We start from the raw sequence: 15,248 nt of genomic DNA on the forward strand, positions 1-15,248 counted from the left end.
TACAAAAACCAGGAAGCAAACGATGCACGAGGCACGGTGTGCAACCTAGGAGATGAAAAAAAGATGATGAAGAAATGAAAATTAATGATCTAAAAATAAAAGGAGCAAACGGAGCCTAAAGCCCCAATTTGCAGCCCAGAACCAGAGTAGCCCAGGATGTGGGCTTCGTCCAGAACAGCCGCGGAGGTAGCCAACAGCAACCCGCCGCAATACCCTTAGCCGTGGTACCAATATGAACAAGAAAGAAATAGTGAGGGAAATGTATAAAAAAAGAAGGAAAAGATTAAACGGCTCAGCCCTCAACAACTCACAACCTATTCTTGTTCATATTTAAATTTTCTATAAAATTTTATGCATTTTTGATATCAAACACTTTATATCAAACCTTAACCGCTTTTGAGAAAAAAAAAATATTTAAAACTTTTGGAGGAAAAAACTGCCTGTCTGAAAAAAAATTGTATAGCCTAAATGTCATATTTAGTGATTACCACATCCACTGTGGCATAAAGAGAAGACCGTGGACTAAAAAAAGTAGCTATCTATTTCAACAATTAAATTGTTCGAATGTCAAATAATATTGGCCATAACTGCAATGGAATTATTATGGAACGATTAAAAAATTACCATAAGTCATTTTTTTTCGAATGGAAACACCATTTTTTATTCTACTAGTGAAAAGGGTGAAAGGTTTAGGTATTCTATACCTAAAATAAACCGTTATTAATTTATTTAATATTTAGTTTTAAAGCGTATATTTTTCTTGATTTTATATAGTAGCCTATGACTTTAAAAGTCAAGCGATGTATATCTGGCCATGTCATATTGTTACACTCTGTTTGCGCCGTTTTTTTCGATCATACGGTATATTATTAATAATATCTACTATTGCATATCATTAAAGTGCGAAAATACAAGAAGTATTTTCATAAATACACTTTATAAAGTTTTACACAGCAGTATTTGTAATATATGAAATTCGAATAATTCGTTTTATGACAGAAAGAAATACATTTTCTGATGAAAAAGGAAGTTAGATAAAATCAAAAAAAAAATGCTTTAACACTAAACCTTAAATAACTTAAAAATGATTTATTTTAGGTATAGAAACATGTATAAAAAAAGAAACGAATTGAAAAATCTTCTCACTAGTGAAATAAAAAATATAGGATTTCATTTAAAAGTAGTATATTGTTTTATTATGAGTAAAAATGACACTCTTTGTGGCGAGGCTGTACGTTTGACAAACGAGCGTTAGCGAGTCCGACATACAGGCGAGCAAACAAAATCGGAGTCATTAAAACAAAAGAAAGGGTGCATCTACCTGAATGTCGTGTACGTACATTCGAGAGACTGAATGTCCTCTAAAGTTACGACGATACGACTATTTACGACTATACACAAAGAGGTGAAACAATGAAGTCTGGTATTGAAGATCATGTGTGGTCCAAACAGCACAATATGAGATCGGAATTTCGGGTTGTCCACATATAAAGAACCCTTTTTATATCAAGTAACAATGAGATCTTCAAGTATGGAGCCTCAATATGGCACCACCAGAGATTTCCTCAATACTCACCAATTATCAAACGTACCAGTGCTGGCATCCTCAGCAGACAATCTCACGCCTGATTGAACAACTCCGTCACGGGTGAATAACTTGCTCTAGTACCGTATGATCGAAAGAAAACGGCGTCCAGTTGGCTCGGAAATGACAATCGATCACATTTCCAATATAAATTTACATATAAAATGACAGCAATCTTCATTTCATAGCCATCGCTGACGCCATTTTTTTCGATCATACGGTATTTAAACTCAGCAGAAGAGGATAATAATACAATGTATTATGGAAGAGGATTTAGATTAGTTTACACTCGAAAATGGTCAGTGAAAAATCTGAACAAAACATTGTGTGTAAGTTAAATAAAGACAATGCGTTCAAGATTATTTTAGTATCAACTGAAGTAGTTTAGTATATACTGAATCACATTCAAAAAATTACATGTTATTGACTACTTCTAACTTCTAAAAATTCACAGTCCTTTACAAAGATGCAACCGGGGGGGCATTGAAAATGATGAATAAAAACGTAAAAATATGATTAGTGTTAATATGAGTGTATTACATACATATGTTTAAATAACGAACTTAACAAAAAACAACAGATTTAAAGATTAACTGAAAAAGTAGTAATGTTAAAATTAAATAAAACATTATCAATAATAATTATGCGATCGCACCTATCCGTAAAACAAGCAAGCAAAAAAAAAGAATTCTTAGGGAAAGTTACACTTTACGATATAATTTTTTAACTGTTAAAGGCAAACCCCATTTAAACACAAAACTTTTTAATTCCTACTACTGTATCTAAAAGACTTTTCTTTAAATTACTAAATTCTTAGCCACGCTTCTGTTTTTCTTGGCTGTTGTGCGTCACGTCACTGATTAACATGCCCATGTAAAATGTGTTCAGATTTTGTAAAAAGTATAAGTCAAAATCGCAAAACTTAAATTTGATATGAGTTTCTTAGTTTTTAACTAATATAGTGGCGAATTACAAAAATTCCTTTTCAATGAAAATTAATGAGTTAAATAAAATAATTTAATAAATTACTAGCTTTTTCTCGCGACTACGTTCGCGTTACACCTCGAATCGTTCATGCATTGATTTAAATGATTTTTTACTTCTTTATAGAGAGCTAGTGAGCATAGATGTTTTTTATTTTTCATCTTTTTTTTTATTTATTAAGAGCACTAATACTCTCTTTATAGGTTATTTCTTACTCTTTGAAGGATAATTGAGGAAGATATATTTCGTTATGATGTCACTAAATAAACCCTTGTATAAAATTTTTTACTGTCTGGTTTATAATGTTATAGTATTGCATTTTCGTACAGCAAACTTTCATTCCCTATTCTACTCCCTAAGGGTATAAATTTCATAAATTCGCTTTACCTTTGTGCCAATTCTTATGTGTATAATCCAGAGGTCACCAAGTTTTATATAAATTTTTACTAACTTTACCCATTTAGTTGATGAATTTCAAAAATTTCTTCTAATTCTTTTTGTAGGATTTCATTCTTCTAGACCAAATAGTAAGGAATTTTCATACAACAAACTGTTCCGAGATAATTTTACTCTCTAAGAGGATGAATTTCCTAAAATCGCTTTGTGTAGCTAATTCACTAATGTCGTTTAAAGGAACTTTTGTGCTAATATTTATGTACCTGAAGCTGGCGGCATGAACTCACTCTAAAATATCTAAAAACGTAATATATAATCTAACTGACACACCACTGACAATGACAAATAATTTCTTTCTGGAGGTATTGTGTGTATGTGTTTTTCAGGTATGTTTTAGTATTTAGTCGTTTTACACAAAGAAATAGCCATTAAGCACTATAAAAATACTTCATAACAAATCTACACATATATACCTTTCATTTAAAAAAAAAAGGATCATCAAGATTGGTAAAGCGGTTTCGGCGGGATGGATGCAACAAAAAAACCCTTTGAGCTTTTATATATGTATGGATTAATTATTTTTCCAACATATTTTACTTTGCAAATTTTTATAAATATTCAGACTCGCCAATATCGTACTCCACCGTGTCCAGCCTGTTTAGCCAAACTAGGCCGATTCCTCTTCGGCGGCGTCGTGACCCTGGCCGAAGGAAGAGTCTTGAAGACGCTCATCCGCGCATAGGAATAAGTTGACTGCGTAGCGTATTGCGTATTAATCGATTCTGAAACTTTCTATCTCGTGTATAACATGTTACGCAAGTTTATTATTTTAATCTCGATTTTAATAGATAAATGTGTGAAATGCCACCTGAATATCTTCCGCCATGACATGTTTTTACTTTTTTGTTATGGTAAAGTGATTTGTATAAACTTTATTCAATAACGTATATTTTCCTCCATTTGTGATTTTTTAATTTTAAGCGAAAATTAAGTATAACATTTTAGGAAAAAGAAACACTGTAATATTTAAAAGAATAAGAAGAAATTAGTCTTATTTTGAAAGGAAAATATAGAAAAAACTCTTTCTATAGAAAAAGTCTTTATACTAACCAGAATCCGGTGACATATACGCGGTCTCACCGGAAACATTACTTATTACTTCGCATAACTTGAAGAATATCTACTTTTAATAATGAACACTTCAGAAATACACCAGTAAAAACATTTATTATTTGAGATTAAAACTCGAATTAAATTATAAATATTAGTTACCTATGTTGTTATAGCTTTTATAGGCCTGTTTAACGACTTAATAAGTTACCTAGCGAAAAAATCTGTGCGCGTACCTACCACTATTGTTACAGGTTAATTCGTTAAAGAAATATGTTACACAAGTTAAAAACGCTAAAATTTTAATGGTATTACTTGTGCATTATTGGCCTTATAATGTAATTTGTTGGAATTATATCTTCTTTAAATATAATTAGACTTTTTAACGACTTTTAAGTTACCTAGGAAAAAATCTGTGCACGTACCTACCAGTATTGTTACAGGTTAATTCGTGAAACAAATGTGTTACATATTATTCGTGGTATTAGTGGTATTATATTGGAATCAGCTTGGCATTAGTGGGGCATTATATGAGAAATTTTGGTATTTAATTTGTATTTTTGGCATTACTTTGGCATTAGTATACAGACATTTGTCAGCGGTTTACTCCTTGTAGATAATCAAAAAGTTTTTTGATAAAATTTGCTTTTCATGTCAGATCATTTCTATGAAAAATTACATTAGATTTTTATTAAAGACGCTGGGTAATTAAAACATTGACTAATAAACCTTGTCCACTTTAAATACGGGGTCACGAAATATCCTCCTTGGAGTGTTTGGGTTAAGGGGTGTATAATAAATTAATCGTTGTTTTATAATAAAAACCATAAAACATTTATTTGTGAGTAAAATAATGCAATGGTTGGATATCTCTCCTTTATAATTCGGTGACTAAAAATACACTAAAATAATTAGAAAAAAAATCTTGTACTTATTTAGTAATTACGTCAATATTAATTAATTGACTTTCTAGTCTATTTTATTTTATGTACAAATATATTATTAAATTTTAAGCATTAAGTAATAAAACACTTTGTGCCCTCTTATATCGTAAAAGGTTACGAAATATACTCCTGGTTACACCCCTTACAGAAAACAGTGTAAGGGGTGTAAATAAATTGTATAATCACTGTTTTTTATAATAAAAACTATAAAATATTTCTTATTTGTGAGATTAAAAAAACAAAACAATGCATTGGTTAAAATAAGTACATTCAATACTGTTTTCAATTGTTAATTCAATAATGTGTTATAACATAATATAGCCATTACTATTATACTATTATTATTAAAATAATATGTGTGTAACATATTTCTTTAACGAATTAACCTGTAACAGACATTTATATGCCCAGTATATTTTTGTTTAACAAACCAATCAGGAAAAATCCAAAACCTACCGTTATAGGAGGTATAAGACGATTAAACTTATATAATGACAACTACTTATCGGATAACAAATTAATTACTACTGTCAGCTAGTTCAGCTACTGTCTAGGTAGAATTTACCTAGAGTACCTACACCTACCTATGATGATGTAGGTAGATTAAAGCTTATTTTGACGTTACCTCTCACTTCGGTGTCACAAGCTGAATTTTTCAGGGATGGAAGTACAGTACATCACAGTACATGATATGGGGACCCTTATTCCGAAAGTAGTACAAAATTAAACAGGGTAAAAAGGCACTATCATCAAAAATCGATATATTAATACCACCGTATAGAGAAAACAAATACTTATTTTTTGATCCAGTACAGAATAAAGTCTTCGTAGGGAGTAATTTTTTATAATTATTTACAAAAAAACATTTCCATTAGCGCTTATGACCAAAAAAAAACTTTAAACATGAATAATCATTTCAATCATGCGAAAATTTGGTTTAAAAATAGAGATTTTTTTTTAATATAACTTTCATTTAACGAAAAACGAAGGCCTAAATGAAAAAAAGAAACAATTTAAAAGTTTCGCTCATGTCTTGACAAGGTATCAAAGCAAACCCCATATTTTTTGCTTTTAAACTAATAAAGATATACCAATAAACAATTAGCGATGTAATGGTTTTTGCGCGCGCTGGCCGACTGCCGCCGCTGCGCCGAGATTTCCTATACCCTTGTATATATGACGTCATGGTGTGGCAAATGTAGCATTTTAATTCGATTTGGGCTCCCTTATATAGGATAACAGAAACATTTTCAATGTTAATAATAAAAAAAACAGATTAATGTATAGATTACATTACTGATGAATAACTTCAGATTACTGATGTAACGTGTTTTTCATTTATAGTGCCAGTAATACAAACATTAAAAGAGTTTCAGTCTTCCATACCATCTAACTACTAAATTAGAAAAATAAAATGTTTAAGCTATAATTGTTAATAATGCTGACTAAAACTTCTATGTTACTTACCTCATTTTAAATAATAATCAATTTTTAGATAATGAAGTTGCCACACTGGTTCTATTCTTAATTTCAAAATCAACCATATCAGCGTCATTTTTCATCATATATCCATTTGCTGGAGAACTATATCCAACTGCTATACGTGGATTGGGAATCGGAACTTCAGCTTATATTGCCGGCTTAGGACTTATAATTATACCCTTTGTGACTTATTTGGTAAGAATACCTATCTCAGGTTCCATTTACTATAATGCTATATTACGTTAACTACAGGGCTCTCACAGAATAGATTACTTTAATGATATCTTCGACTGTTTACAACAACTCAACTATTTTTAGGGTTCAGAAGTATTAGTTCTTCCCATTATAATAATGGGCATAGTATCGATATTTGGTGGTTTCTGTGGTCTGAGACTACCGGAAACTTTGCATCACCGCTTACCACAAACTTTAGAGGAAGGGGAAGAATTTGGTAAAAATTTCACAGTAGATGATTGTTTAAGATGTATTCCTTTAAAGTAAGTAATGACATCAGTTTATTTACATCAGTGGCTTGCATCGTATGATATCGTACGAAGTAAAATTCCGAAAGGCCAGACAGCATTAGGCAGTCGCAGTCCCTTCGCTCCTCAATCAGGAACCCGATTCTGTGACTATCGAACCGATCGATTTGGCAGAAAACGACGGAAAGATATATAAGGTTCTTGTCCGCGATGCGACGGGACCACAATTAATAGCCTAATGCGTTTCGGCCCTAAGAATTCGCATCCAATGTAATCGCTATCTACTAACCCTCTATACTCTATACACCAGAGGATTTAGCCTGCGGATAAAAACTTTGCATTTGTGGGGCGGACAAGCCTGTCACAGGCGATATCCGTAGACTTGATCTGTGAAATTAGATTGCTCTAAAAAACGAACGTTCTTTCTTTGTATGCGGCGGTTTTTATTCCGATAAACATTTATCATGCGCAACTTTGCCCAAATTTAACCATGTTCGTATCTATTACGGTTACCGAGATACCAAAATGCTCGTACCCCGAATTTGTAGCACCGTGTATCCTGGTATAAAACGTCAAATTTTGTCCCAAACGAGAATATTTAATCAAGCAAAGATCTAATCGGCAGGCCCAGTCCACAGACTAAAATACGAGAGTTTTGGTACGTGACAGGCCAAGTCCGCCGACTAAATCCGCAAGCCTAATCTTCTGGTTTAGAGGCTGTTGTGTGCGCTCTCAAGCTGTGTGTTCACATCATTTACACTAAAATATTAATACACGCATGCGAATGCACTTGGTCCTATCCATATGCTTCTTTTCTGTATAATATAGTCCTTTTCCATAATTTCTAGAGCCAAGCATTCGAAAAGAGATTTTCGCGTATCGATTTGGAACGAAACGTTCGCGAGCAGCGAAAAAGTATATTACAGCGTTCGGCTCAAGTCAATCTCCGTCTTTATATGATAGTTGGAATACAATCGCCTAACCTGTACTGACTTGTAATGTAATTATCAAAGAGATTCGCTAAAAAACGACAGCTTAGTGGAGCACTGTTGTTGTTCATGAAATACTCGGTTTGCTGATTACTTTCCGGTATTGATTAGCGAATGCTCGTGTTACATTACATTCCATTACAGCGCTCGGCTTGCATGTGTGTTTTTTGGCTCACCGCATGGCTGTTGAAATGTGTACACAACTTTTAGATAAATAATGTAGGTCTTTTCAATTTCAATTTATTTGAATTCATTACTAGAAAGTATTTGTTTAGTTCAGTGTTTCAGTGACGATAGACAGAGGTTCTCCACTAACATAATAGATTTTTGCATGAAAATGCATGAGTTTTTAAGGGCAGACAAGCATGTTCAGATTCTCGGTATAAACTAATATCAGCAATTGCTCAATTCGTGTAAAACAGCCTCTACACTATGCGGAAAACTCTTCGAAACAGGTCAAGGTCGCATTTCGTCGCCCAACTTTGTGGTATTTTGATTTATTTCCAGTTGTCTTGACCCACTTCGGTTTGCCTCGACCTACTTTCGATTCTTAAAAGCAGCTGAAAACTACTCGTGAGGACGGCATGGGGGGATTCTTTTTCGCGATTCTTGTTGCCTCGTTCAATTTTGTTTCGTTGTGAGCAATTTCCAAAACGTGGCGGTATCTGTACCCGAGGCAAAGAACTTTTTTTTATAAATCTTAGTGAAATACGTAAAGCTAGACGTTTCTAAAATAGCTGTTGTTACGATGATATTTAGTTAACTAGTTCCCACGTTTCCTGAAATTGATCGAGACACGCCATGATTGGTTGTTAGTTTTTTTATAACACGGGCTTTTATTTGAGATTACTTCTGAAAGTATTTCCAGAAATGTTTTACGAAATATTTCCAAAAATATTTCGGGGATAGTGTAGAGGCTGGTTAATATTGAGCACCAGAATGAAACTAACATAACCTATACTAATTATATTTCCTAACAATTAAATGGTATGATTTTCACCTAAAGCATGATTGCCATAAGGATTAGAATAGAATTATATCAAACATTTTGTTTTCAGGAACTAGAGGCAAAAGGCAGTATTGTTAAAAAGAAATGATCTGGAATCGTATATAAAACCTCACATAAACCATAGAAGTTATAAAGTATTATTATTTTAAAATATTGAAAGCATTTTTGTTTTATTATCATTGTTCAAACAAGATTAATAAACATTTGTTTTATTTCAAGAAAAAAATATAAATATGTCTTAAAAGGATATAAAAAAACAATAATAATTGGTAACATGTTTCTTTAGATTACTAATTCCATGATTAAGACATTTAGTTATTTATTACATGTAATATTTCTAGAATAAACCATTTTGATTTATTTAGGATTTAGTTATAGGCCTATTTTCTTTTATAATTTTGTTTTATCAATTACTTGCTACATTTTTAAACAACATAATATATATATATATATATATATATATATATATATATATATATATATATATATTTTTATTATATATATATATATTTTTTATATATATATATATATATATATATATATATATATATATATATATATATATATATATATATATATATATATATATATATATATATATATATATATATATATATATATATATATATATATATATATATATATATATATATATATATATATATATATATATATATATATATATATATATATATATATAACTGGTATCCATTTGAGAATTGGATTGTGCTGATTGATTTTACATTTAATATAGAAGTTTCAAACTCAGTTTTCACATTTTCCATAAGTTATAGGATAGCCGAGGAACGAGAGAAGTCAAAAAAATGGAAAATTTTCAAATTCGCCCTGTATTTCAGGAACTAAGAGGGCTAGGTCAAATCTGTGTGTAACATCTTTAGTTTCATAAAAAAAACATAAAATCTATTTGGAACAAGCTCTGAAAACGTGGAAAAGGAAGTGCGAACAGATGGGGATACCACTAAACGACTCGATACTTTACACTCTTTGTTTTGCTGATGATCAAATAATACTGGTTCAAGACTACGAGGACCTGGAATATATGACCCGCAAACTAATTGAAGAGTATAACAAGTGGGGGCTGGAGGTAAACCTTAAGAAGACGGAATATATGTGTATCGGCGGCGAACAACAGAACATAATCCTAGAACAGCAACAGCAAGAGATAAAACACTGCCAAAAATATAAATATCTTGGCATGCACATTACCAACGATGGTAGCCTTGATGAAGAAATTAAGTGCAGAAACAACCAGGGAAGACAAGCAATTAGACAACTCAACAGTATTTTATGGGATAAGGCCGTATCAAAAGAAAACAAACACAAAATATATAACAGCATAGTTAAAACTATCATTAGTTATGGTAGTGAAGTATGGCCTTTGAAAGAAAGAAACCTTAAAATCGAAACTGGATAGAGTTAGAATTGAAAAATTCAAAACATCATGGGCGTTAAACACAGAATATCAGAAGATATCAAAATTAACCAACTCAGGTGGTACGGACACGTGCAAAGAATGGAAGAGAGCAGAATCCCGAAAAAGGTACTCAATTGGACACCACAAAGCAGACGAAAGAGAGGGAGACCTAGATGGAGTTGGATAGAAGGAATAGACGGGGACATCAGAACAAGAGGAATAGACGAAAACCTCTGGACAGACAGAGACCAATGGAGACTGGAAATCAGAAGACGGCGAAGAACGTTCTAAACTGATTTGTATATATATATATATATATATATATATATATATATATTATATATATATATATATATATATATATATATATATATATATATATATATATATATATATATATATATATATATATATATATATATATATATATATAAAGCAGTCCAGTGATTTATTGTACTTCTTTAGAAATTTCGTATGCAATATCAGGCAGGAATGCTCTGCAAATACCTTTTTGCCTTTTATACCGTAATTGGTAAGTTTCTGAGAATATCGCCACTGAAACGGAACTAGAACTGGATTCCCCTGGAAATTATAAAAGATATTACAATCCTTAAAGGTTATCAGAACGCCAATGACTGACTAGACTGTTAGTGGAAGAGGATTAAAATATTAATTTTAGACATAAATAATTCACTTTATAAATGTTCTCCTGTTTTGTCTCCAATAAGTGGGGACGTACTCATCATCATCATCATTTTCAGCTTATTCAACAATTTCCAACTATGGTGTAGGCTCCCTCACATATTTAGATACTCTCTTTGTAGTTGGGCCCATTGTTGTCTATTGTTGGCTATGCGGGCCCAAGTTATCCCTGCTAATTTCCTAATATCATGGTCCCATCTCCAGTTCGCTCTTCCTCTATAGCCCAGTCAAATTAGAAAAATCAGTGGAAAATGATCCCACAGTTTTGAAAATGTCAAAAGTCTTTAAAGATAGACGTTGAGCTCGAGGAGTGGGGAGGAGTTAAATGTCATTTTTTTCACTTTTTTGCTTATATCTCGGAAACTATGGCATCTACCGAAAAACGCTCTATATATAGAAGTAAAGCTGACAAAATAATTGGTTGAATGCACTTTTTTCATAGGTTTAACCTTTTAAGAGTTACAGGGTTGACAAAATTAACACTATTTCTCATATCTATTGTATTTTCGCATTTAAAATCCAATTAAAGTCTAAATTTAACCTTTCATATTAATAATGGTATTATTAAGGGGTCCTTATGTTATCTTTCAAGTCTTCATTGCATCGTGACTTTTTATCTTCTGTTGGAGAGCACTAGTGCACACATGACTTAATAATAAGTGCAAGTTAAAGATTAATGCATGCCTGCTGTACGATAAAAAAAAAGTATACTACAGCATTTAGCGCAGCTGCAAATATTGTACAAAGTATACAAAAATCAAGAATCATGGTTTATGGTCCATGATTGCTCAGAGTTGAAGATTTCTATCCACGCCTGCAGCAGATTTTTCTAATGATAAAGTAACACGAAGCATTTGAGGCATTAGCATTTGAGGTCTGGTTCTTTGAGGTTGTATATTGCTATGATATTCTACATGATTTCTTCCTGTAGGTACAGTTAACGTAAGTGAAATATTTACGTATCTGCACTACCCAATTTATTTCGCCAATATATTATCAGTCTTCCGAGTCTTCCAGTCAAAGAGTCTTAAAAGCGCATATGAAAGTGTGATTTCTGAATCTTCGCAACCTACAATAATTGAATACAATAATGTTATCCACATATATATAACATGAGTCCCCATACTTTCAAATTATCTATATTATTTCCACATTATACGTTTTAAACAAGTAATTTGTATTCAATCAACAAAAATGATTTTAGTTTACTATTTATAATAATGCATGTATGGCTTACTTTTTTAATTTAGTACGTCTTTCAAATTATTTTTTAATTTTGTACAATATCGTATAATATATTATGACATTTAAATTACAAAAAATCTATGTTATTAAAGGTAAGGTGCTTTAATTTTCATTATAATACTTTTGAATTGAAAATTGTTATGAAGGTATTTCTTATTTCCACAAAAATTAATTCAGAAACATAATAATTCACTATTATCTGTGCTATTATTTTATAAATGTATTATTATTTATTTTGTTTCTTTAATATATTATGTACATAAATGTCGGTCTTGATTCTTTTAATTACACAAAAATATAAAACAAAATAAATGAACAGAAAACATTATCCATGTTAGCAAATAATTTGCGCAGCCAAGGTGTGAACACATCACGTCTAAAATTTATAACATCACAGTATATAATAAAAGTTATACTTAATACTTAAAAAATCATGATATCGTACTTCTTCAACACTATTTGAACGGAAAACTTGCAATAAAAAGAAATGTGTTTGTACGGATTTGGAATATGCCATTTGATTTAGTATCCAAATTTATGAAAAGCATAGTTCGGAAACAAGTCTGGAAACAAAAATGTATAGAATAATTTTTATAGAGAATTTTGTCAGCTTTATTTTTAGAGCGTTTTTCGGTAGATGTCATAGTTTACGAGATATAAGCAAAAAATATATGAAAAAATTGACATTTAACACCTCCCCACTCATCGTCTATCTTCGGGGACTTTCGACACATATTAGCCCAAGCCTAGAGAAATCGTTTAAAACCATTTTCAAAACTGTGAGAATTTTTTCCACCGATGGACCTTTTTTTAACTAATTTGACTGGGGTTCTAAGTATTCCTCGGCAACTGAAGTAGTAGCTTGTAGTGACTGAAGTAGTGACTCCAAAGTTAAAGTAACCGATTCTGGTTTATTATTGAAATGTGTTTCAGTCCTTCTGATACGACCGGTTCATATGAAGATTTAGAAATGGCAGCTATCAAAGTAACAGAAGAGACACCATTAGATCCCACTCCGGAACAACAGAGGAAGATTTCAATTAAAAAAATAGTGAGGCAGGAAAGTGTCATGGACACTCAAAAAGCGGCGGATGGTGCCATGCTTATGACTTATTGGTTTTAAATAAAATGCTAAGTTATTTCAAATGTTTCTTTTTTTACCTTTACTTTATTTTGCGTAGAAATAATGTTAAGAAGTTCATTTCAGATAAAAACTAAAATAATAAAGAACTATCGTAAACGATGTCATCTTAGAAATTACGTTCAATGAATAGAAATTTTTGCCATATTATTATTTTTTTATTATCCATCTTTTATCAGTCACTAATCCGGTCGTCGCAAAAAAGAAACTATACATTTATTGATGAACTTCTATAAGACGCAAATAATATGTCCCGGAATCAGCAAAATATTAAAAAACATTCACTTTCCAGGAATGCAGAAAAAGCGAAAAATTTGAGCGCCAATGTATACAGGATTGTTCACCACATACGACACGGAGTATTGTAGCTAAACGATTAGATTTTTACAAATTGTAAGTTTTGGCTTCGTTAAGGGACTATGAGAGCTACAATTTAAAAATATTTTTACAATATACAGAGTGTCCCAAATAAGTAACAAAATATTATAGTTGTATTTTTTCAGATGGAACACACTGTATATTATTTTATTTTTAGATTCTACGATTAAAATAAAGGTAAATTTGATTAAGGTTTTTCACACTAAAACCTTACCATTTTTGAAATATTTCCAATTTTATGAAATTGCAGTAAAAATTTTAAGGCTTCATTTCTCCAAGGATATCAAAGTTTTTAATACTAAATATTTACTGAAGATTATTTATTGATCAGATATTGTGTTGCAATAATAAAAATGTTACTACCTTATACAGAGTGTCCAAAAATTTATATTAAATAATTACCAGCTTTAAACGGCAATAACTTGTTTAATTTAAATGGAACCCCCTGTATATTTTACATGAATCATATGCACAATTTGATTGTCTATCAAATTTTATTATAGATTTTTTTCCCAATCCCTTCAATTTTTCGTAGAAAATGCATTTTCTTATAATTTAGACCTCATTTATCAATATAGCCATGGAATATTGACATTTCAGATTTTTTAAAGCAACATATATGTACAAAATGTACAGGTAGTAAATATTGCAAGCCCATTAGTATACAAAAAAAGTATTTAGATCTTTGTAAAAGAGTATACCAATTAAATATACCACCATTATTTCCGAACAAGAATTAGTAAATTACATACTTTTAAATTGTTTTAATTAATAAAGTATTCTAAATAAATGTGGATTTGGCTTAGAAATCATCAATATAATAATAAGGTATGAAAATGAACGTCTCTGTTTTTATAAATAAGCATTCTTCAAAAAATTAAATAAAGTTTATAAGGTGTTACTTTTTACCACACTGTTCAATACATACACAAAATTCAGTGTTTTAGTATTTGGAGCAATTATTATTAATAAACGTAAACAATCAATTAATGTAGTTTGAATACTGGGATCATATTAATTGGTCTTCTTTAAAAAAAAATCTTTAAACAGTTTTTTAATGAAATAAGCGAACTATATCGACAATATTAGCATATGTACTCTTTGAAAATTTGTTACATCTCTAGAAATAATCTAAAATGTCAATATTCCATGGGTATAGTGATAAATGAAGTCTAAATTATTAGAAAATGCATTTTCAACGAAAACTTGAAGAGATGGGTAAAAAATGGTATAATACAATTTAATAGACAATTATATTATGCATCTGATTCACGTAAAATATATAGGGTGTTCCATTTAAATTAAACAAGTTATTGCCGTTTAAAGCTAGTAATTATTTAATATAAATTTTTGGACACTCTGTATA

The 15,248-nt window shown here is 30.9% G+C and overlaps 1 protein-coding gene across 6 annotated transcripts in view; it reads left to right on the plus strand.

Moving 5' to 3' along the window:
• Nucleotides 1–13,509, plus strand: part of LOC115884083 (carcinine transporter) — a 69,419-nt gene extending 55,910 nt beyond the window's left edge. For 4 of the 6 annotated variants that reach the window (XM_030902569.1, XM_030902565.1, XM_030902564.1 and 1 more), the window contains 3 exons: nt 6,515–6,696; nt 6,820–6,998; nt 13,297–13,486. In XM_030902569.1, the coding sequence (XP_030758429.1) occupies nt 6,515–6,696; nt 6,820–6,998; nt 13,297–13,486 (551 nt within the window). Of the gene's footprint in view, nt 1–6,514; nt 6,697–6,819; nt 6,999–9,030; nt 9,342–13,296 lie in introns of those variants that run through there. The other 2 variants (XM_030902567.1, XM_030902568.1) reach the window with 2 other exon arrangements.
• Nucleotides 13,510–15,248: the final 1,739 nt, after the last annotated feature.

This window comes from Sitophilus oryzae, unplaced genomic scaffold, assembly GCF_002938485.1.
Source record: "Sitophilus oryzae breed Bouriz unplaced genomic scaffold, Soryzae_2.0 scaffold_2014_pilon_pilon, whole genome shotgun sequence".
Taxonomy (NCBI): Eukaryota; Metazoa; Arthropoda; class Insecta; order Coleoptera; family Curculionidae; genus Sitophilus; species Sitophilus oryzae.